The following is a 21,702-nucleotide window of genomic DNA, read 5'->3' as shown; positions in this document are numbered from 1 at the left end:
GTATCAAGGGGAAAGTAAAAGCGTACATAAGGGGACTGGTAAACACCTCCAGTCCAGAAATCGAGAAAAAAAAAAAAAGTAAATACATAAAAATATTCTGATAATCCAGTCTGAGATTACCTGAAGTCCGGTTTTATGGTAGAGACATATGTAATCCATTTTTGCCAATTATCAATAAATACCTCTTTTTGTGTTCTTAAATTAAAAGTAATTCTTTCCATTACATAGATGCTGTACACAATATCAATCCATTCATCTACACTAGGTGCCTCCCTCTTCAGCCATTTCTTCATTATTGATTTCTTACAAGCCACCAGTAATATTCTCAGTAAATATCTATCTTTGTTCCTCCATTCCAGTTCCTCTAGATCCATCAAATATAACAAATTAAAGCAAAAAGTTATTTTTGTTGAAAACACAGTCTCAAGAATTTGATGTACTCGCAACCAAAATGGGGTCACAACAGGGCAACACCAGAATATATGATAGTGATTCACCTCTTTGCTTCCACAACATCTCCAACATTCTGTCTGGTTGGAATATTTCTGCACTTTTCTATTTTAGGACCCGGACACGCCGTGTGACAGTCGGACAGGCGCGACATCACACAGACGGATGTTTGAGCCAACAGCACATCACCTAGAGCAGCGACTCACCGACCACAGTGATGTTGCAGATTCCTGTGCGAGCTCCGGCAGAGTTCTCCAGGTTGACGCTGTAGCAGCCGCTGTGCTCTCTCTTGGCCTTGCTGATGCTGAGGCTGAGATGGCGGGCGGTGCTGTGGAGGCTGATCTCCTCGTCCGCCTTCAGCTCTTCGTCGTTCTTCTTCCAAGTGATGGCCGGCGCTGGTTTGCCACTGAAGCGTCCCGACAGCGTGCAGCTGTCTCCGACCTTCACCATCATCTTGTCCCTGAAGTCCAGGTCCAGCACAGGTGGTTCTGAGGAATTGGGGGGGACAAATTTGTAAACATGCTTGCAATAGCTGACGTATGTTTCACATAACCCTAACCATGTGAGGTTGGGAGAAGTTGTTGTTGTTTCTACACTGCAAAAACTCAAAATCGTACCAAGAATATTTGTCTTATTTCTAGTGAAAATGTCTCATTCTACTTGAAATAAGACTCATCACATTAAAAGCAGCTTGTTTTTAGACACTTTTAACTTCTTTCAAGCATTTTTTTTACTTGAAATAAGTAGAAAAATCTGATAGTAGAGCAAGTTTTTCTGTCTTATTACAAACACAAAAAACTTGCTTTCACTGGCAGATTTTTCTACTTATTTCAAGTGAAAATTTGTTTGAAACAAGTGAAAATGATCTAAAAACAAGTTCATTTTTAGGTGATGAGTCTTATTTTAAGTGAAAAGAGATTAGTTTTGACTAGAAATGAGACATTTTGACAAGAAATAAGACAAATGTTCTTGTAAAGATTTTGGGTTTTTGCAGTGTAAGCCAATAGCCATCAATGTAAAAACGTGACCACGTCATGAAGCTTCACTCACCAAGCTCGTCCTTGCACTGCACTGGTTTGGTGGCGAAGGACGGTTTTCCCTGTCCCACCTGGTTGACAGCAGAGACTCTGAACTCATGGCTGGAGCCCTCCTTCAGGCCAGTCAGTGTGAACTTCCTGTCCATCAGCTTCTCCTCACCGGCTACACGTGTGAAGTTGTCTCGACCGACCATGCGAGACTCGAGGATGTACGCGGTCACCTCTGCACCGCCGTCGTATTTGGGAGGTCTCCAGGCAACGGAGATGGATTCCTTGTTGACAGCAGTAATGATGAGATCCTCTGGACGCTCTGGGACGGCTGAGAAAGAGACACAGAGTCAAACGTGACGCATACTGGAGGAATATTCTTACATTGTTGATGATGGTATGATGTGTTTTAGTTGACCACCACTACTGTGTTTTGTTTATTCATTGACATGTTTATCTTGCTCTTTTTTTCCTGATGTTTCCGATCATCCCCGACATGTAGTGTTTTTGCCTTCTATGTGTGTTTGCTTGTATATTTATTTTGTTTTTTTCTTTGTTTTTTTTCCCCTTAGTTGTAATTTATCTTACTTTGTTATGTACAGTATATGTTTATGTCGGCATATGTGTGTATGTATGTGTACGTGCACATGCATAGATGTGTTGATGTGTATGTTTGTGTGCGTATATGTATATGGCTATTCTGTTTTCTTCTTTTTTGTTTTACTTTTTATCTTCGTTTTTTTTTTCTCCCCTTTTATACACTGCAAATACTCAAAATCTTTCCAAGAATATTAGTCCTTTTTCTTGTTAAAATGTCTAATTTCTACTCAAAACTAATCTCTTTCCACTTAAAATAAGACTCATCACCTAAAAATGTACTTGTTTTGGGATAATTTTCACTTGTTTCAAACAAATATTCACTTGAAATGTGCAGAAAAATCTGCCAGTGAAAGCAAGTTTTTTGTGTTTGTAATAAGAAAGAAAAACTTGCTCCACTATCAGATTTTTCTACTTATTTCAAGTGAAAATCTGCTTGAAAGAAGTAAAAACTGTCTAGAAACAAGCTACTTTTTATGTGATGTTTCTTATTTTAAGTAGAATGCGGTTTGTTTTGACTAGAAATAAGACAAATATTCTTGGTAAGATATTTGAGTTTTTGCAGTGTAACCCTGTAGAGTGTGGAGGGAATGTCTGTCATTGTTAATTGTTTGTTTATTGGAAAATTTAAAAAAAGAAAAGAAAAAAAAGATGTGTTTTAAATATCTTACAGATGGGGTCCTTGATGAGGACCATCTTGTCGGTCTCGATGAACGGTCCCATGCCGATGATGTTCTCTGCGGCGATTCTGAAGAAGTAGCCCTTGCCGTCGAGGAGTCCCTGAACCACAGCGTTGTTCCTCGTCACCGTGTAGGACACGGAGGTCCAGCCCATGCGGTCTGACTCCCTCTTCTCGATGATGTAGTTGGTGACGGTGGAGCCGCCGTCGTCCTCGGGGGAGTACCAGGTCAGCTTGCAGGAATCAGTGGTCAGATTCTCGCCGGCGAAGGGAAGACCAACCGGTCCGGGGACATCTGGAGGGAGATGCAGAGGAGAATGTAAAACTGTATGAGGAGAGAGGGAATCAGGAGGCCTGGGGGCTCCCACCCTTTTAACCCTTTCTAATGCAACTGGGCGAAGAGATCACATTTCAGGTGGTATGCTATACACATTTCTTAGGGCTGGGACGATATGCTTTTCTCCCGATTCGATTCTTCTACGATTTTTTGGATGGATTTAAATTGCGATTCTACAATATTGCCGATTCTCTCGATTTTTAGTCTGCTTTTTTAACATTTATCTGCACACAAATACTGTAGGAGCCTATAAATTAACATACTCCATTATAAAGTCAAAACCTGTACTCTCTGTATGTAAAAAAGGCTAACAAATGCACATTGCACAATATTTTTTTTAAAAATTCCCCCCTCAAAAAAAATAAATAAAATAAAAATAAAATAAAATAAAATAAAAAAATAAGATTTTTGAAAAAAAAAAAATCGATTTTTGAAAAAAAAAAAATCGATTTAAAAATCGTCAAAAAATATATCACGATATTTATGTGATTCGATTTTTTCTCCCACCCCTAATATTTCTACAGGTTCCTCTCTGACTTTAGACGGGCTGACTCACCCAGGACCTCGACGATGACGGCCTTCTTCCTCTCTCCACCTTCATTCTTGGCGCTCAGCGTGTAGATGCCCTGGTGCTGGCGCCTGCAGTTCTTGATGACCAGCGAGTTGGAGATGCCCGTCTTCTCCACCACGGCCTCTTTGGGCACCTCGCCGTCGTCTCGGCACCAGGTGATCTGAGGCGCCGGTTTACCGGATACGTAGGCGATGATGCGGATGGTGGCACCGGCGTGGACCACGATCTTCTCCTTCACAGAGGCATCCAAGTCCATCTCAGGAGGAACTGGTTTGAGAGAGCGACAATTTTGTTATTTGTTGTCAATGACACTGCAAAAACTCAAAATCTTACCAAGAATATTTGTCTTATTTCTAGTCAAAACAAATCTCATTCTACTTAAAATAAGACTCATCACATTAAAAAGTAGCTTGTTTTTAGACACTTTTTACTTCTTTCAAGTCTATTTTCACTTGAAATAAGTAGAAAAATCTGACAGTGGAGCAAGTTTTTCTTTCTTATTACAAGCACAAAAAACTTGCTTTCACTGGCAGATTTTTCTACTTATTTCAAGTGAAAATTAGTTTGAAACAAGTGAAAATGATCTAAAAACAATTTCATTTTTAGTTGATGAGTCTTATTTAAAGTGGAAAGAGATTAGTTTTGACTAGAAATGAGACATTTTGACAAGAAATAAGACAAATATTCTTGGAAAGATTTTGAGTATTTGCAGTGGAAATGTTCTCAAGGTTTGATCATCTGAAACACTTTCTGCTTCGTTCGGTGGATCACTTGAATATACTTGAATATTTGAGTACTTGAATATTCTGCACTTTATGTAAAACTCATGCACTTGATTACTTATTTATTTCACTTGAATACTTTACTCATTTAATTACTTACAAACATCTTAGCGCACTTCAGGTAGGCTTTCAAACTGTCATGTTGTTATGTACTTACGTAGTATTTCTAATTGCCATGTTTGTCGCAATCTTTTGTCTGTCAAAATCCTTGTTATATTTATTTAGTACCCCATGTTACCCCATTTCCCCAGAGGACTACAGATGGAAATTAGCGGCTCTGCTAAATCTGGTTCAGCCATCTTTTTTTCTCAATAATTAATGTCACTGCACGCTGTCCTTTTTAAATAAATACATAAATAAAATAAAATAAAATAAAAAAAATCAGTCGTACTTGTTCTGTCTTTGATCTCGATGAGCTCCGTCACCAGGCCGGGCTCTCCCACTCCAGCGGCGTTCACAGCTCGGACTCTGAAGCGGTACAGACCGCCGTCCTTCAGTCCGTCCACCACAAACTTAGTTCCTCTGATCTCTGTGTCCTTTGCCTGGAGACAGAGGAGGAAAATCATCAACACCAATCAGGAGCTTTGCTGGTGGAGAGGATTGTTATTGGTCATCAGAAACTTTAATATATCGATCGGCCTCCCTAGGGCTGCAACTAACGATTATTTTCATTGTTGATTATTTAAACGATTAATTGATTAGTTGTTCGGTCAATAAAATGTTAAAAAATGTTGAAAAACATCGTTCAGTGTTTCTCAAACCACATGATGACGTCCTCAAATGTCTTGTTTTGTCCACAAACCAAAGAGAGACTCAGTTTATTGTCATAAAGGAACAAAGAAACCAGAAATATTCACATTTAAGAAGCTTTAAATCAGAGAATTTGGACATTCTTTCTTTAAAAAACTTCTCAAACCGATTATTAGATTATCAAAATAGTCGACGATTAATTTAATAATCAACTATTGTTTTATTAATCGATGAATTGTTGCAGCTCTAGGTCTCTCCATCAGTTTTCTCTGAAGAATTTTTGACAATAGGACTTTAACTTTTATTAGGTTTATTGTAGCGATTAACTTAATAAATGTCATCCAAACTTCTCTGTCTCTTTCAAAAGTTAATTTCATTTCACTTCATTTCCTTTTCATTTGTTCTGATTTCTGTTACTAAACTGATTCAGCAGCCTGAATGTGGATGAAGAGCCGTTTACCTTGGCCCAGCTCTCGTCAGTCTCCGGCTCCTTCTCTTCGTCGGCGTCGCTGAGCAGCAGCCTCCTCTGAGCCTTCTTCTCCTCCTCCTCCTTGTTGATCTCCTTGAACTCCACGATGTAGCCGGTGACCTTGGATCCTCCGTCCAGCACGGGAGGGATCCACTCCAGCTCCACCGTCGACTTGGTCCAGTCTGTCACCTTTGGAGTGGGTGGGCCAGGAGGCGCTGCAGACACACAGACAGAGATTAATACTCTGACCAGGTCCAAGAGATGCAGCCTTATTTCAATTTCCTATCCACCACTTTCCGGAGAATGATGCTGGGTGTCGCCATGACACTCGTTACTGTATTGTTGACAGCATAGACTGGTTGATAGACATCGGCCGTGATGACTTTATTTATAATCATCACGTAATTTTAATGAGAACAATACGGACGAGTTTTTAGCTTTATGTCACATTTTCACATCACTATATCACCGTTGTGACTACTCTGATAAAACGAATTGTTGAGCAAACATTTTAGATTAGCTGGGCTAACCGTTAGCTGTTAGCCGTTAGCAGTGTCAATAATAACTCAATAAACGGCCCATGAAAAAAATACATTTTCTCCAGCGGATATCCTAGTTCCAACATGACTGAGCTAACTGGAGTAGTTTCATGTCGTGTCCCACAACGGGAGGGTTTTAACAGCTGACGTCCTGATGTTAGTTTGCTGCTGCTGTTAGCTGTCAGCAGCAGCTAAGCTAACAACTACGATAACCATGACTAATTACAAAAACGTGCACACAGAAATAGTAATGTTTGTTCAATAATTCGTTTTATAGACTTAACAAACATCAGATTTAGTCAAAACGGTTTTGGCAGCCTGGAGCCCCCACATTTGGTACCTACACCGGTGGCTAACGCTACCAGTTAGCCGCTCACTAGAATGCTACTAAAACCGACTTCCGTTGTGGTGTGACGCAATGGATCATGGGAAAATAAAGTGGTGGATAAAGGGGGTTGGAAGAGTTTGATAATAAAAAGACCAAGTGAAATCGTCTGCGTCTTACCGATGGGGTCTCTGCAGAGTACGGGGTCAGAGGGCACGCTGGGCAGACCGCTGCCGGCGGCGTTGACGGCGCTGACTCTGAACTGGTACATGGCGCCCGCCATCAGACCGGTCACGTCCCAGTTGTTGCCCAGAGGCAGAGCGCGGATCGGGTCGCGAGTCACGCGGGTCCAGCGCTTGGAGGTGGTCTCCTTCTTCTCCACGATGTAGCCGGTGATGGACGAGCCGCCGTCGTACTTCGGTTCGTCCCAGTTGACGGTCATCGACTCCAGACAGACTTCAGTCACAGTCGGTTTCTCACACTGACCCGGCACGGCTGCAGGACGAAAGAGAGGCATCCATTTTAACATTTTAGGGTTTATACAGGAATCTTGAAGTTAATTCTAAAACCTTTTTAAGACTTTTTCAAGACCTTCTCAATATTTTTCAATACCTCACCGCCACTTCAAGCTGTAACCATTTACATCAGTGACACTTAACTTAACAGTTTTAGTTTGTGATAAAGACTGTAGACAACTCAATTCAAAATAGGCTAGGATAATAGGCTAGGATAATAAATCAAAGGCAAAGTTTATCAAAAAAAAAAAAAAAAAAAAAAAACATTGCTCCACTCTCAAAAAACAAAAACAACAATCTTCTTTTCTTTTTTATGTACCGGTTCATCTTTGGTTTTTAATAACATGAATAAATTGACACACTTTCACAATGTTTTTTAGGACTCAAACTCTTGGACAGCTAATTCGGAAAAAATACCTTCAAAATGTAAGACTTTATAAAGTCGTGAAAAGACTTTTTAATACTTTTTAAGGGTCTTAATTTCCCCAAAATTGATTTATCACCTTTTAATACTTTTCAAGACCCCGCGGATACCCTGATCATTTAAAAAAAAAATTTGAAATCTTAACACTTTTTTCTATAATTCTTTTTAGAACTTATTTTTTTTTCTTTTGGAAAATTTTTACCACTTTTTTCTAGAAATGTTTAAACTTTTTGGGAGAAATTGTACCACTTTTTTCCAGAAATTTCTCTACAATATTTCCAAAAATTCACATCATTGGCCCCAATTTGAACGTACATTGACTAAAAAAGTAACCATTTCAGTCTCAGAGCAAATATTTGTGTATTTATGGGGGTCCGTGATTTAATTTGTGTCAATTTAGGGTCCTTGTTTGAGAACCTCTGATTTAGATCATGAAGCTGATGATGAGGGACACACTGATCTGAACTTACTGAAAAGGTTTCTGGCCTTCTCCGGCTCGCTGACCAGCGGAGGCCCGACTCCAAACTTGTTCTGGGCCATGACTCTGAACTCGTACTCGTGGTTCTCCGTCAGACGGGTCACCACGTAGGCACACTCCTTGGGGTCGTTGGACACGTGGACCCAGGACTTCCTGTTCTCCTCGCGCTTCTCCACCACGTAGTTGGTGATCTTGGATCCGCCGTCGTCCCTGGGAGGGCTCCATGCCAGGCCGATCCTCTCCGCAAACACCTCAGTGAATTTGAGCGGTGCAACGGGGGCGCTAGGAGGTCCTGCAGGGGGATATACACATATATTTAGGAAACCTACTGGATAAATGACTAGATGACTATCATCATTTGGTCCGTCTGTGCTGAACCTGCAGCCATCTTGTTGTTGTCTGTCTGCCTGTGTCGGCATGCATGTCTTTTTGTGGTCTCGTTTTTATTGTGCATGCATGCAGTTTGTGTCTGTGCTTCTGCTTTGCATGCTGTGGTGTGATGTGTCTTGCGTCATGGGTCTTTCTGCTGCATGTGTTGGGGATGTATTGAATTATGTTTTCTGATTGATGTTATATAGTATGTTCTTTTGTCAAGTTGTTAATTGCTGTGCATGTTTGTAGATTGCGTTGGCTAATAACTTTGTAATTTTAATCTTATTTCTCATATTCATATTCAGTTTTCAGGGACTTTTTAACATCCGTCTGGGAACTACAGATGAAAAACAGCCTCTTGGCTAATTCTGGCGCATTTACAGTGATGTTATTAATGTGCACTGTCCCTGTTTTCAAATAAACTTTATTATTATCATCATGACAGATTATCAAGAAGTGCTGACAGGTTGTGTTAGTGTGTCTCACCCAGCACTGCCAGCTTGATGTCCTTGGTGACGGTGCCCAGGCTGTTGCTGGCCGTCAGGCTGTAGATGGCGCTGTCGTGCCGGCTGGCCTGCTGGATCAGCAGCGTGCACTTGTCGTGTGTCACCAGCTTGTTCATGTGCTGGTCGTACTTGATGGCGGCCTTCTCGTCGGGCTTGGCCACGCCGGCCTTCTGCCAGGAGAGCGTGGGGAAGGGACAGCCGCTGATCTTGGCCACGATGCTGACGTCACAGCCCTCCTCGCCCTCCATGGACTCACGCAGCACGATGGTGGGGGCGCCTGAAGGAAGAGAGGCGCTTCATGAAGCTGATCTGCAGCTGAAGCTGTGTGTGCAGTCATATGCACCAACCAGCGGACAGAGATGGACAGAGTACTCCACCCCAGTACTTGAGTAAGAGTGGGCAAGGCAAGGCAATTTTATTTGTATAACCCGTTTTTACCACCAGTTTGTCTCAAAGGGCTTTACATCCCATCATAACAACATCCTCTGTCCTTAGACCCTCACATCCACTGAGGAAAAACTCCATAGAAAACCCTTTTAACAGGGAAAACCAGGAGAAAGCTCAGGGTGAGCAACAGAGGAGGGATCCCTCACCCAGGACAGAGATGTTGTTACAGACAAGAAAACAGTTTACAGTTTATAGACAGTTTACAGTTTCAGTAAAAAAGTACTTGCTTTTAAAGGTACCTAAGTATCCAAAAGTACATGCTTTTAAATGTACTTTAAGTCAAAGTCAGAGTCAGAGTAAATGTCTTATTCTTCACATCAATGAATGACTCTAATAGTTTGTAAATGACTTTAAGGAGCTTTTAACTCTTGTTAGTGAGAATGAACTCTTTGAAAGCAGCTGCACTGATGTGCTGCTTTTAGGGGTTAGGGTTTCCTTCTCTGACAAACACAGCTTGTGTCCAATAGGATTTTAGAAAAAGACCTGAAAGTAACCAGTACTTTTCAGCCGTACTACTAATTAACTCCAGTAAAAGTACTAATATTTGTCTTGGAAATGTATTCAAGTAAGAGTAATAAGTACCAAAGAAATCTAATACTCAAGTAAAGTACAAATCCTCTGGATATGTACTTAAGTACAGTACTCAAGTAAATTTACTCCGTTACTGTCCAGCACTGCCAGTGGACCACAGCAGTGATTGGCTGAGGAACCGGTCACTCACATGTCTGATCCTTGATGACCATTGGTCCAACAGTGGCAGAGGGTCGACTGGGTCCGGCAGCATTTACGGCTTTGACTCTGAACTCGTACTCTCCTCCCTGCAGACCAACAACATCATTCATCACAAGTTGATTGAACAAATCACAACATCTGTATCAGATGCACTGCAAAAACTCTACATCTTTCCAAGAATATTTGTCTTATTTCTTGTCAAAATGTCTAATTTCTAGTCAAAACTAATCTCTTTCCACTTAAAATAACTTGTTTCAAACAAATTTTCACTTGAAATAAGTAGAAAAATCTGCCAGTGAAAGCAGGTTTTTTGTGTTTGTAATAAGAAAGAAAAACTTGCTCCACTGTCAGATTTTTCTACTTATTTCAAATGAAAATCTGCTTGAAAGAAGTAAAACGTGTCTAAAAACAAGCAAATATCTATATGACGAGTCTTATTTTTAGTATAATTTGATTTGTTTAGACTAGAAATGACATTTTGACTAGAAATAAGACAAATATTCTTGGTAAGATTTTGAGTTTTTGCAGTGTGGACACTCAGCTTCAACACAACAACTACAAACAGACCAAATGAAACAAACATGTAAACCCTCCCACCCTCCTGTAAATGAAGGCTGGAAGTAAAGTAAAGTAAAGTGAGACCGACCTCTTTCAGGTCCTCCACCACGAAGGTGAGGTCCTCCACGTCTCTCTTGTTGCACTTCTTCCACGTCTCCTTCTCCTTGCCGCTGGTGTCCCAGCTCAGACGCTCGATGATGTAATGCTTCACCGGAGAGCCACCGTTGTTTTTGGGAGGCTCCCAGCTCAGAGTGACGGTGCTCTTCGTCACCAGGTTGACCTTCAGCTTTGTTGGGGGGTCGGGGGGGTCTGAGGAAGAGGAAGAGGAAGAGGAGGAGAAAAGATGAGGATTAGAATAATATCAGTGCACTGCAAAAACTCTAAATCTTACCAAGAATATTTGTCTTATTTCTAGTCAAAACTAATCTCATTCTACTTAAAATAAGATTCATCACATTAAAAAGCAGCTTGTTTTTAGACACTTTTTACTTCTTTCAAGCAGATTTTCACTTGAAATAAGTAGAAAAATCTGATAGTGGAGCAAGTTTTTCTTTCTTATTACAAGGACAAAAAACTTGCTTTCACTGGCGGATTTTTCTACTTATTTCAAGTGAAAATTAGTTTGAAACAAGTGAAAATGATCTAAAAACAAGTTGATTTTTAGGTGATGAGTCTTATTTTAAGTGGAAAGAGGTTAGTTTTGACTAGAAATGAGACATTTTGACAAGAAATAAGACAAATATTCTTGGAAAGATGTAGAGTTTTTGCAGTGTGAGTGAGGTTTTGGCAGTTTGTGCTGTGTCGGTGGGTCTGTGCTCACAGATGGGGTCTCTGGCCCGAGCAGGGTCACTGGTCACGGTGAATGGACCAAATCCGAGTCTGTTCTCGGCTCGGACCCTGAAGAGGTAGTCCTGACCCTCCAGCAGACCGGGAACCACGAAGGCCATGCTGGCACACGCTGCGTTCACCTGATGACACATCAACCAGTTCAATCAGTTATCATTCCTGGAACTGTGAGTTGTCCGACAGTGGACAACACATGGTTTTACACTGCAAAAACTCAAAATCTTATCAAGAATATTTGTCTTATTTCTTGTCAAAATGTCTCATTTCTAGTCAAAACTAATCTCTTTTCACTTAAAATAAGACTCATCACCTAAAAATTTACTTGTTTTTAGATCATTTTCACTTGTTTCAAACTAATTTTCAATTGAAATAAGTAGAAAAATCTGCCAGTGAAAGCAAGTTTTTTGTGTTTGTAATAAGAAAGAAAAACTTGCTCCACTATCAGATTTTTCTACTTATTTCAAGTGAAAATCTGCTTGAAAGAAGTAAAAAGTGTCTAAAAACAAGCTGCTTTTAATGTGATGAGTCTTATTTTAAGTAGAATGAGATTTGCTTTGACTAGAAATAAGACAAATATTATTGGTAAGATATTGAGTTTTTGCAGTGCATTCCTGTAACTGTGAGTTGTCCGACTGTGGACAACACATGGTGTCATAAGTTTGTTTTGTGGAAGTTGATGTTTCCTTTTTCTTTATCTAAACAATTTGTTTATGGAATAAAAAAAACAGTTGAAGAAAATAGAGTAAAAAGAAATGGTGAGATAAAACTGTAGAGTTGTTGGTGGTTTACCTTGGTCCAAGCCTTATCAGTGACACTCTTCTTCTCAATGAAGTAGCTCTTAATTCTTTCTCCTCCGTCGTTGTCTGGAAGCTTCCAGATCAGCCTCATCGTGGCCCGAGTGATGTCAGTGACCCTCAGTTCCTTCGGAGGTCCGGGGACGTCTGCATCCGGGAGAAAAAGTCTAGGTTAGGCTTCAAGAACAATCCAACATACTGACAGTAGGTGCGTTTACATGGACACAAATATTCGGAATAAAGGGCTGATCCGAATAAAAATGTGTCATGTAAACACGTCAATTGGAAGATTCTGATCGGATTCGAGGCGTGGTATATGCCGATCGTTATTCCGAACCGCGTCCATGTAAACACTTATTCAGATCGTTACTTCCTGTTTGGGGGTTATTATGGTCCTTTCCCACTAGCGCGACACGGCTGTACACGGTTCTACTCGGTTCTAATTTTTTTTTCTTTTTTTTCTTTTACACACTCTAGTGTGACGTCCGACAGGAAACAAACCCGCTAAGTTTAAAAACACCCTGGCAGCAGCGCACACGGATCTACTGAGACTTGTTATTCTGTCACCTGAGTTAACGAGGTGGACGAGTGAGTTTGGAGCTGACGAGAGGAGAGAAAAAAGAGAGCGAGTAGTAGCCTACCGACCCGATATTGCCGTGTATCTCGCTTCTTTCCCCGCTCTCTGTCCGTTGTCTTCACCGTCTTCCACTGACGTAACTCCACAAATTTCCAGAGCGCACATGGCTAATTAATATGCACGCGCTGTTTTGCATTGACCATATATGGTTGTGTTTGGGTGTATAGCGGGCGGGATATGGCGTGTTCACATCCGCACTTTTCTTGGGTCCGGTGAGATTTATCAATGGCAGGAACAGTAACTACACATTGCTGAGTCTGCTTAATAACGATGTACAATAGGAGTACAGCAACAGCTCTTAAAATCTGGCGCAGGTCCATTTTGAGTAGGCTACTGAATGGGGTAAATTGAGCCACTTCCGCGTTTATTGCAGTAGTACAGGAAGTACAACTCTTCCTCTGCTGTTGTTTTAGGGAAATCAGACAGCTCTGCATGTCAAAATGCTGTTGTTCTGAATAAAGCTCGGTGCATGTGTACGCATGTCATGATCGGATTGTTAGATTTTGCGCCCATGAAAACAGTGGATTCGGATTTTCCGATCCCTCAAATTTTTAATCTGATTAAGAAATTGTGCGCATGTAAACACAGCTAGTGTTGTTGCTGAAGAGAACCATTCCCAGCTCTGTGTTGGAACAGGTCTACAGACGTACCGAGCACGTTGAGTCTGATGTTGATGTGTTTCTGTCCAGACTTGTTCTTGGCGGTGACTGTGAAGCGTCCGGAGTGGCTCCTCAGACTGACAGGGATGGTCACGATGGACTTGGTGTCTGTGGACTCAATCTAAATACATATATACACACAACAAGTCAATGAGACAAAGATCCACAGACCATGAAAATAAGAGAATAATTATAAGAAGAAGAAGGCCTCACCTCAGAGTCCACAGGGAGTGTGTGCAGTTTCTTCTTCTTGTGCGACTTGGCTTTGCCGTCAAAGTCCCAGGTCACCTTGGGAACGGGGCGGCCCTTGATGGTGACCGGGATCCTGACCGGATCTCCGGCACGGATGACCAACAGATCATCAGCCACGATGTCGAGGGAAAGGGAAGGAGGAACTGCAAAGTGGAAACATCAGTAAATGGCCGAGACACAAATAGAGGAACATCGAAGGAAAAGTTTTATTCACTGCAAAAACCCAACATCTTTCCAAGAATATTTGTCTTATTTCTTGTCAACATGTCTCATTTCTAGTCAAAACTAAACTCTTTCCACTTAAAATAAGACTCATCACCTAAAATTTAACTTGTTGTTACACAGTTTTCACTTGTTTCAAACTAATTTTCACTTGAAATAAGTAGAAAAATCTGCCAGTGAAAGCAAGTTTTTTGTGTTTGTAATAAGAAAGAAAAACTTGCTCCACTATCAGATTTTTCTACTTATTTCAAGTGGAAAATTTGCTTGAAAAATGAAAATAGTGTCTAAAAACAAGCTGCTTTTTAATGTGGTGATACTTATTTTAAGTATATTTAGATTTATTTTGACTAGAAATAAGACAAATATTCTTGGTAAGATTTTGAATTTTTGCAGTGTACCTCTCCTGCACAATGTTTCATTTTACTATTTTCATTGTTCATGCAGGTTTTATAATGTGCTGCAAATAAAAAACTAAAACTAAAACTAAAAACATTTTTATTGTAATGAGACTTACGCTGGACATCCTCCACCAGGACCTCGCTGGTGCGTGGGCTGGGGTCGGACTCGCCGATGTCGTTGACGGCGATGATCCTGAACCGGTATTGCTTCAGCTCACGGAGGCTGGGCATGGTGAACTCGGTGGTGGGGTGAAGGTTTTCGGGGTCGTTCACCCTCACCCAGTCGGACGTGCCCTCGTCCTGGATCTGGACGATGTAGCCCTTGACGGGGCTTCCTCCGTCCCTCTCTGGTGGTTTCCAGGACAACGTGACGCTGTGTTTTGTCTTATCGACCACCTCAGGAGCTGCGGGCATGCCCGGAGGAGCTTGAGGAGAAAGCAAATTCATCATTCGTCAGTATGTTTCAGAAAGGACTGCAAAAACTCTACATCTTTCCAAGAACATTTGTCTTATTTCTTGTCAAAACTAATCTCTTTCCACTTAAAATAAGACTCATCACCTAAAATGAACTTGTTTTTAGATCAGTTTCACTTGTTTCAAACTAATTTTCACTTGAAATAAGTAGAAAATCTGCCAGTGAAAGCAAGTTTTTTGTGTTTGTAATAAGAAAGAAAAACTTGCTCCACTGTCAGATTTTTCTACTTATTTCAAGTGAAAATCTGCTTGAAATAAGTAAAAAAGTGTCTAAAAACAAGCTACTTCTAATGTGATGAGTCTTATTTTAAGTAGAATGAGATTTGTTTTGACTAGAAATGACATTTTGACTAGAAATAAGACAAATATTCTTGGTAAGGTATTGTTTTTGCAGTGAAAGGACTGGTATGAATTAGCCAACCCTAGATTATTTATGACTTAATGTTGTTTCCGACTCACTCAGTGGATCGACGGCGAAGGCGGAGTCGGACGGTGAGCTGAACGGTCCGATTCCTGCAGAATTGGTGGCAGCAACTCTGAACTCGTACTCTGTTCCTTCAAACAGACGAGTCGCCTAGGAGACAATTAGGGAGGTTATTATATGTGGTCTCATGGTCTAATGGTCTGTTGAGGATTCTCTTGGATATATCTGATATCTGTGATGGACTGAAAGACCTGGATCATCTAAAAGGTATGTTCCAAACCTTTCTAAAGAGATGGGTTCATCTAAAGATCAGTGAGGAGCCATCCTGTTTGGGTACAATGTGAGGCTCCACTTTGGAACATGTAGTGTTTTATCCACCTGAACTTTTTGCTCTAATATCTTATATCATCACCATGTATTATGATCTTCTTTGTATGTGTGCCCTGTTTTGGAACTGAAGGAAAGTGTGAGTTGGTGCTTTACTTCATGGACATGTTTTGCTTAGAAGTAAACGGATCGAAGGCAGATGTTATAAGAGAGATAGACGAACATACATTTACAGATATATAAAGATGTTCCATAAGGTGTTTAGTAACAGTGATAGATGAGACAGAGAAGAGTGACCCTTGTGAAATGCATCCTGGGAAAATGTGTGTTCTGTTAATCACATGTTTCCTGTGAGAGTCTTAACTAAGTTGATTAGCCTCGTCTGGAAGATGGATGCAAAGTCGTAAAATTACATAGGCTAGATTCTGCCTCCTGTTCATGAACATAGAACATGAACTGTGCATGTTAAACAGATACAGACAGAATTAGAATTGATTAGATCTATAGGAAACGTGGAATGCTCATGTTAATGTGCCTAATATAATAAGCCATATCTTTATGTTGGGAGAAGGTGGAGTTTTGGAGTTAGAAAGCATAGATAAGGTTGTGGTTTTGAGCCATAGGGAGAGAGATCTCACATTGGCACCAGAGATGCTCTAGGATTCGGCATTTTTCGAACACTGTTCTTCTTCTTGTTAATAAACTCCTTTTTGAACACAAGTGAAGACGTGTCGGCGGTGATCCCTTCTTTTCATCAACACATCATTCAATGTACCACAAACACATGTATACCACATATTAAAGGAGGAGCCAACAGCTCACCTGGTACTCCCAGCCTTTCACGCCTCTCTTAGTGACGGGCATCTTGTTGACTTTAGCCCAGTAGCCGGTGCCTTTCTCCCTCTTCTCCAGCCAGTAGCCGATGATCATGGAGCCGCCGGTCTCTCTGGGGGGCTCCCAGGTCAGGGTCATGGTGGTCTTGGTGTACTCTGCGATGGTCGGTTTCTCCGGGGGGCCGGGGAGGCCGAAGGGATCTGTGATCTGGACTTCCTTGGTGGTGCATGGGTCAGATTTGCCGTAGCGGTTCTCGGCTCTGACCTGGAACAGGTAGGTCTTGTTGGTGTCGAGGTTCCACACCTGCAGGAGAGGAGGAATGTGGCGTTACTATGAGGAACATGACTTTTAGGATCCATGGAAACCTTATTGCTGTTGTCTGACTGTCATCTACAAAATATTTCTGATGACTCTGACTCTGCTACTTGTAGGCTACATCACTGGAGACAACCACACATCCTACTTAAGAGAAATAGACAGCTTCGTCAAATGGTGCGACGATAACCACCTCATTTTAGACTTAAACAAGACAAAAGAACTTGTAATCGATTTTAGAAGGAAAAAGACACCGGTCACTCCGGTAGTTATCAAGGATGTGGCTATCGAGGTTGTCAGGTACCTCGGCATCCGTGTGGATAACAGGCTGGACTGGACAGAGAACACCTGTGCTATTTTCACAAAGGCCCAGTCCAGGCTGTTTTTCCTCAGGAAGCTAAGATCATTCGATTTCAAAGGAGGTTAAATCGAAAGCAACTGGACTTAGTTATTTGTCTAGGAAAATAAAGGCAGGTTCTATCATTGGTTTGCCTCCTGACTCCTTAGAGGTGGTCATGGAGAAGAGGGTGGGGAGGAAACTGCACAATAAGGACCACCCACTCTATGTTTTCTTCCATGAACTGAAGAGTTCTTTTAGCAACAGACTAGTGATGCCGAGATGTTCCTCAGAAAGATTCAGGAGGTCTTTTGTACCTGGTGCAGTTAAGTTTTTTTAATGAACATTGTTGATTGTTGTTGTTCTCTGTTGTGTGCTATGCTCAGTAATGCATTGCATTGCACTTATTGTACTGCCTGAGTTGTCAATGCTCGTCATGTTGTAGTATTGTGTGTTGGATGTTGTACGTACAGAGTGACAATCAATTTCCCTTCAGAGGGATTAATATAGTAAACCAACCAACCAACCATAGGAGGACATACCCCGTATTTCTTCTCAACGATGCTGTTGGTGACCTCCACCCACTGTGGCTCCGGTGGGGGCTCCTCTCCCTCCTCCAGCTCTGGCTGCTCAGTCACCACTTCCTTCTTTTCAACAACGTAGTTGGTCAGCTCACTGCCACCATCATCAAGTGGTGGATCCCAGGTGAGGTAGCAGGACTCGGCCTTGATGTTGGACACCGTGATATTCCTGGGTGGAAGGGGTCGGTCTGAGGGAAGAACAAAGAGTCAGCTGCTCTGTTTCTTCTCAAACTTCAAACTAATCAATTCGGTAACACTAAACGTGAATAGGTATTCATAAGATTGACATAACACTGTCATAACCATGACATAACAGCTGTCATAAACATCAATGAATACGTATGACAGCTGTCGTTAAGTGTCATTCGGTAAGTTATGCCACTTTGATGCAAAGTTGACATTATTTGAGATGTCCTTGTTATGAGAACTTGACATAATTTTTAAAGTTTGGCCATTAGGTCTGCTATGACAGTTTGAATTGTCTTTATGTCAAGTTGTCAGAACAAAAACATCTCAAACAATCTCAACTTTGCATTAAAAGTGACATCACTTACCGAATGTCATGGTTATGACAGTGTTATGTCAATCTTATGAATACCTATTCAAGTAAAGTGTTGCACTGCAAAAACACAAAATCTTACCAAGAATATTTGTCTTATTTCTAGTCAAAACTAATCTCATTATACCTAAAATATGTATGTTTATACATATACATACATAGTTATACATTAAAAAGTAGCTTGTTTTTAGACACTTTTTACTTCTTTCAAGCAGATTTTCACTTGAAATAAGTAGAAAAATCTGATAGTGGAGCAAGTTTTTCTTTCTTATTACAAGCACAAAAAACTTGCTTTCACTGGCAGATTTTTCTACTTATTTCAAGTGAAAATTAGTTTGAAACAAGTGAAAATGATCTAAAAACAAGTTAATTTTTAGGTGATGAGTCTTATTTTAAGGGGAAAGAGATTAGTTTTGACTAGAAATGAGACATGTTGACTAGAAATAAGACAAATATTCTTGGTAAGATTTTGAATTTTTGCAGTGTTACCATCAATTATTTCACTCTCTACACAATGTATGATCTACTAGAACAATCTGTGATCTGCTTCCACTCACCCAGCACCATGACAGTGATGGAGTGCTTTGCTGAGCCCATGTTGTTGGAGGCGGTCACGGTGTAGCAGCCTCGGTCCCTCCTGTTGGCTGATGGGATGGACAAGACGGTCTTGCAGTTCAACCTGCCCGTCACCTCCGTCTCCATCAGCAGAGTGTCGGTGGGTTTATCTATCACCACGTCGTCCTTGGACCACTCCACCTTGGGAATGGGAAGTCCCAGGATGTCGGCGGGAATCTCGATGGGTTCGCCCTTCTTCACGGTGATGTAATCTCCCTTGAATTGTTTGAGCATGTGGACCTCAGGAGACACTGAGACAGACAGGGAGGGACACACAGATATTAACACATTGCAAACCATTAACATCTTAAAGGAAGACACACCAAAAAACATCCAAATTCCTCCATGCTGCTCGTCTGTAATGTCCCTCTTGTATTGAAGCCCCGAAATGCGAAATTGTTCCGAAAAAAAATAAATAAGTCTATATTTACAAACGAGCTTGAAATATAGACTTTTTCGGAACAATTTCGCATTTTGGGGCTTCAATACAAGATGGACATTACATACGAGCAGCATGGAGGTATTTGGATGTTTTTTGGTGTGTCTTTTTGTTACGAAGACAGTTGGTATCCATTTGCAACCGTTATATGGACATGCACTGCTACGCCGAGACCCCCTGTAACTCAGAGAAGCCACGGAGGACTCTGAAACTTCTCCCAGCTCTTAGTCCACATGAGGGGGAGGAGATAATGAGTGCAATTTGAATTTTGGGTGAACTATTCTTTTAACAGGAGTGTTATGGGTTTCACTCTGCCTTACCTTCGTCGTCCTGGATGACCACAATCAGTGGGATGGATGGCTCACTCTCTCCAATGAGATTGGCGCACTTGATTCGGAACTCGTACATCCAGGCCTCGTCCAGCCCCTCCACGGTCATGGTCATGTTGGGGCAGATCTCCTTGTTGCACGGCTCAAAGGCCTGCTGGTCCTGCCTCTTCTTCTCAACAAAGTAGCCGATGATGGGACTGCCGCCGTCGTTACGCGGAGGCTTCCAGGCAAATGTGATGGAGCTCTTGGTGCGTTCAGTGTAGTGGAACTTCTCAGGGTATGATGGTGGACCTGCAAAACCACCAGAGCAGCAATTATATTTAGAGCAAATGCACTGTGGTATATTGAAGTGTTGATGAAAAGAAGGGATCACCGCCGACACGTCTTCACTTGCATTCAAATAAGGAGTTTATTACAAAAAAATAAGAGTGTCTAAAAATGCCGAATCGTGGAGCGTCTCTGGGGCCAATGTGAGATCTCTCTCTGTTGGCCTAAAGCTCTAACATTATATACATTTTCTAAAACCCTTTTTCCATATGTCTGTCCAAGATGATGATGATGGACAAAGACAGGATCTATAAACAGAATCTAACCCATACTTTCTGACATTTAACCTCTTGACCAAGCTAACTCAAACATAGATACTAAACACCTAATCTAAACATGCTGTAAATGTATGTGTGTGCATTTCTCTCTTGTAACATCTACATTATTGTATTTTAATATAAACTGTTACTTATCACAAATTAAGTTCCTATCCAAATGATGAATGACCTCGACCTATCCCTTAACTTTTAGGCTAAGAAAACACCATGAAGAACATACGATAATTCAAGATATTAAAGCAAAAAAGCTCAGATGGATAATACACTACAGCACATTTCAAACAAAACAAGAGAAACAATTTTAAGCTTTTAATTTCTGTGTCGTGGAATTGTGGACTCACCCTGTGGGTCCACAGCGAGGATGGGCCCCAGCTCAACCGGCGGTCCCAAGCCGTACTTGTTCTTGGCGATGACGCGGAACATGTACTCCTGTCCCTCCATGATGCCCACGCACTCACACTTGGACGAGGCGGTCTCGACGGGCTGCCTCCACGTGTGCATCTTGGCGTCTCTGCGCTCCACGATGAAGCCGGTGAGGTCGCTGCCGCCGTCGTCCTCGGGGTCGTCCCAGTTCAGGAAGATCATCTTACGAGTGACGACAACGGGCTTCAGGTCCGTGACGGGTCCGGGGACGTCTGAAGACAAAAAAAAGTGTGTGAGTGTTCATTTTCACTTCAGAGCATCAAGCCTCAAGATCACTCTCAACTTTACACAGCAAAAACTCAAAATCTTTCCAAGAATATTTGTCTTATTTCTAGTCAGAACAAATCTCATTCTACCTAAAATATGTATATTAGGGCTGGGACGATACGCTTTTCTCCCGATTTGATTCTTCTACGATTTCTTGGATGGCGATTTGATTTAAATTGCGATTCTACGATATTGCAGATTCTCTCGATTTTTAGTCTTAAACATTTTTAACATTTATCTGCACACAAATACTGTAGGAGCCTATAAATTAACATACTCCATTATAAAGTGAACTTAAACCCTTTTCAAAACATGTACTCTCTGTATGTAAAAAAGGCGAACAAATGCACATTGCACAATATTTTGTAAAAAAAAAAAATCGATTTAAAAATCGTCAAAAAAGATATCGCGATATTTATGTATTAAATCTGTTTTTAACATGTCTGTTGTTGTTGATATGGACCGCTTGTTGTGTCTGCAATAAAGATTAATAATAATAATAATAATAATAATAATAATATGTGAATCGATTTTTTCTCCCACCCCTATAATATATATTAATATAATACATATATAGTTATACATTAAAAAGTAGCTTGTTTTTAGACACTTTTGACCTATTTCATGTCTATTTTCATTTGAAATAAGTAGAAAAATCTGACAGTGGAGCAAGATTTTCTTTTTTATTACAAACACAAAAAACTTGCTTTCACTGGCAGATTTTTCTACTTATTTCAAGTGAAAATTAGTTTGAAACAAGTGAAAATGATCTAAAAACAAGTTCATTTTTAGGTGATGAGTCTTATTTA

At 41.0% G+C, this 21,702-nt stretch overlaps 1 protein-coding gene across 1 annotated transcript in view; it reads right to left on the bottom strand.

Moving 5' to 3' along the window:
- The window catches only part of ttn.2 (titin, tandem duplicate 2), a 254,218-nt gene that overhangs the window by 61,936 nt on the left and 170,580 nt on the right, over positions 1–21,702 (bottom strand). Inside the window, exons 154-175 of the mRNA XM_083996112.1 lie at positions 20,545–20,838; positions 19,590–19,889; positions 18,773–19,081; positions 17,618–17,844; positions 16,412–16,726; positions 15,298–15,412; positions 14,481–14,789; positions 13,706–13,887; positions 13,484–13,613; positions 12,192–12,343; positions 11,377–11,524; positions 10,645–10,865; positions 9,988–10,084; positions 8,800–9,096; positions 7,934–8,233; positions 6,705–7,019; positions 5,652–5,875; positions 4,833–4,983; positions 3,645–3,926; positions 2,744–3,046; positions 1,501–1,806; positions 657–938 (exon numbers count right to left, since the gene is read on the bottom strand). Of these exons, the coding sequence (XP_083852238.1) occupies positions 657–938; positions 1,501–1,806; positions 2,744–3,046; positions 3,645–3,926; positions 4,833–4,983; positions 5,652–5,875; positions 6,705–7,019; positions 7,934–8,233; positions 8,800–9,096; positions 9,988–10,084; positions 10,645–10,865; positions 11,377–11,524; positions 12,192–12,343; positions 13,484–13,613; positions 13,706–13,887; positions 14,481–14,789; positions 15,298–15,412; positions 16,412–16,726; positions 17,618–17,844; positions 18,773–19,081; positions 19,590–19,889; positions 20,545–20,838 (5,259 nt within the window). The remainder of the gene's footprint in view (positions 1–656; positions 939–1,500; positions 1,807–2,743; positions 3,047–3,644; positions 3,927–4,832; positions 4,984–5,651; positions 5,876–6,704; positions 7,020–7,933; positions 8,234–8,799; positions 9,097–9,987; positions 10,085–10,644; positions 10,866–11,376; positions 11,525–12,191; positions 12,344–13,483; positions 13,614–13,705; positions 13,888–14,480; positions 14,790–15,297; positions 15,413–16,411; positions 16,727–17,617; positions 17,845–18,772; positions 19,082–19,589; positions 19,890–20,544; positions 20,839–21,702) is intronic.

This window comes from Trachurus trachurus, assembly GCF_905171665.1.
Source record: "Trachurus trachurus genome assembly, chromosome: 21".
In the NCBI taxonomy this organism is placed as follows: Eukaryota; Metazoa; Chordata; class Actinopteri; order Carangiformes; family Carangidae; genus Trachurus; species Trachurus trachurus.
The sequence above is the reverse complement of the archived record's forward strand: the minus strand, read 5'-3'. Positions and strand labels throughout refer to the sequence as shown.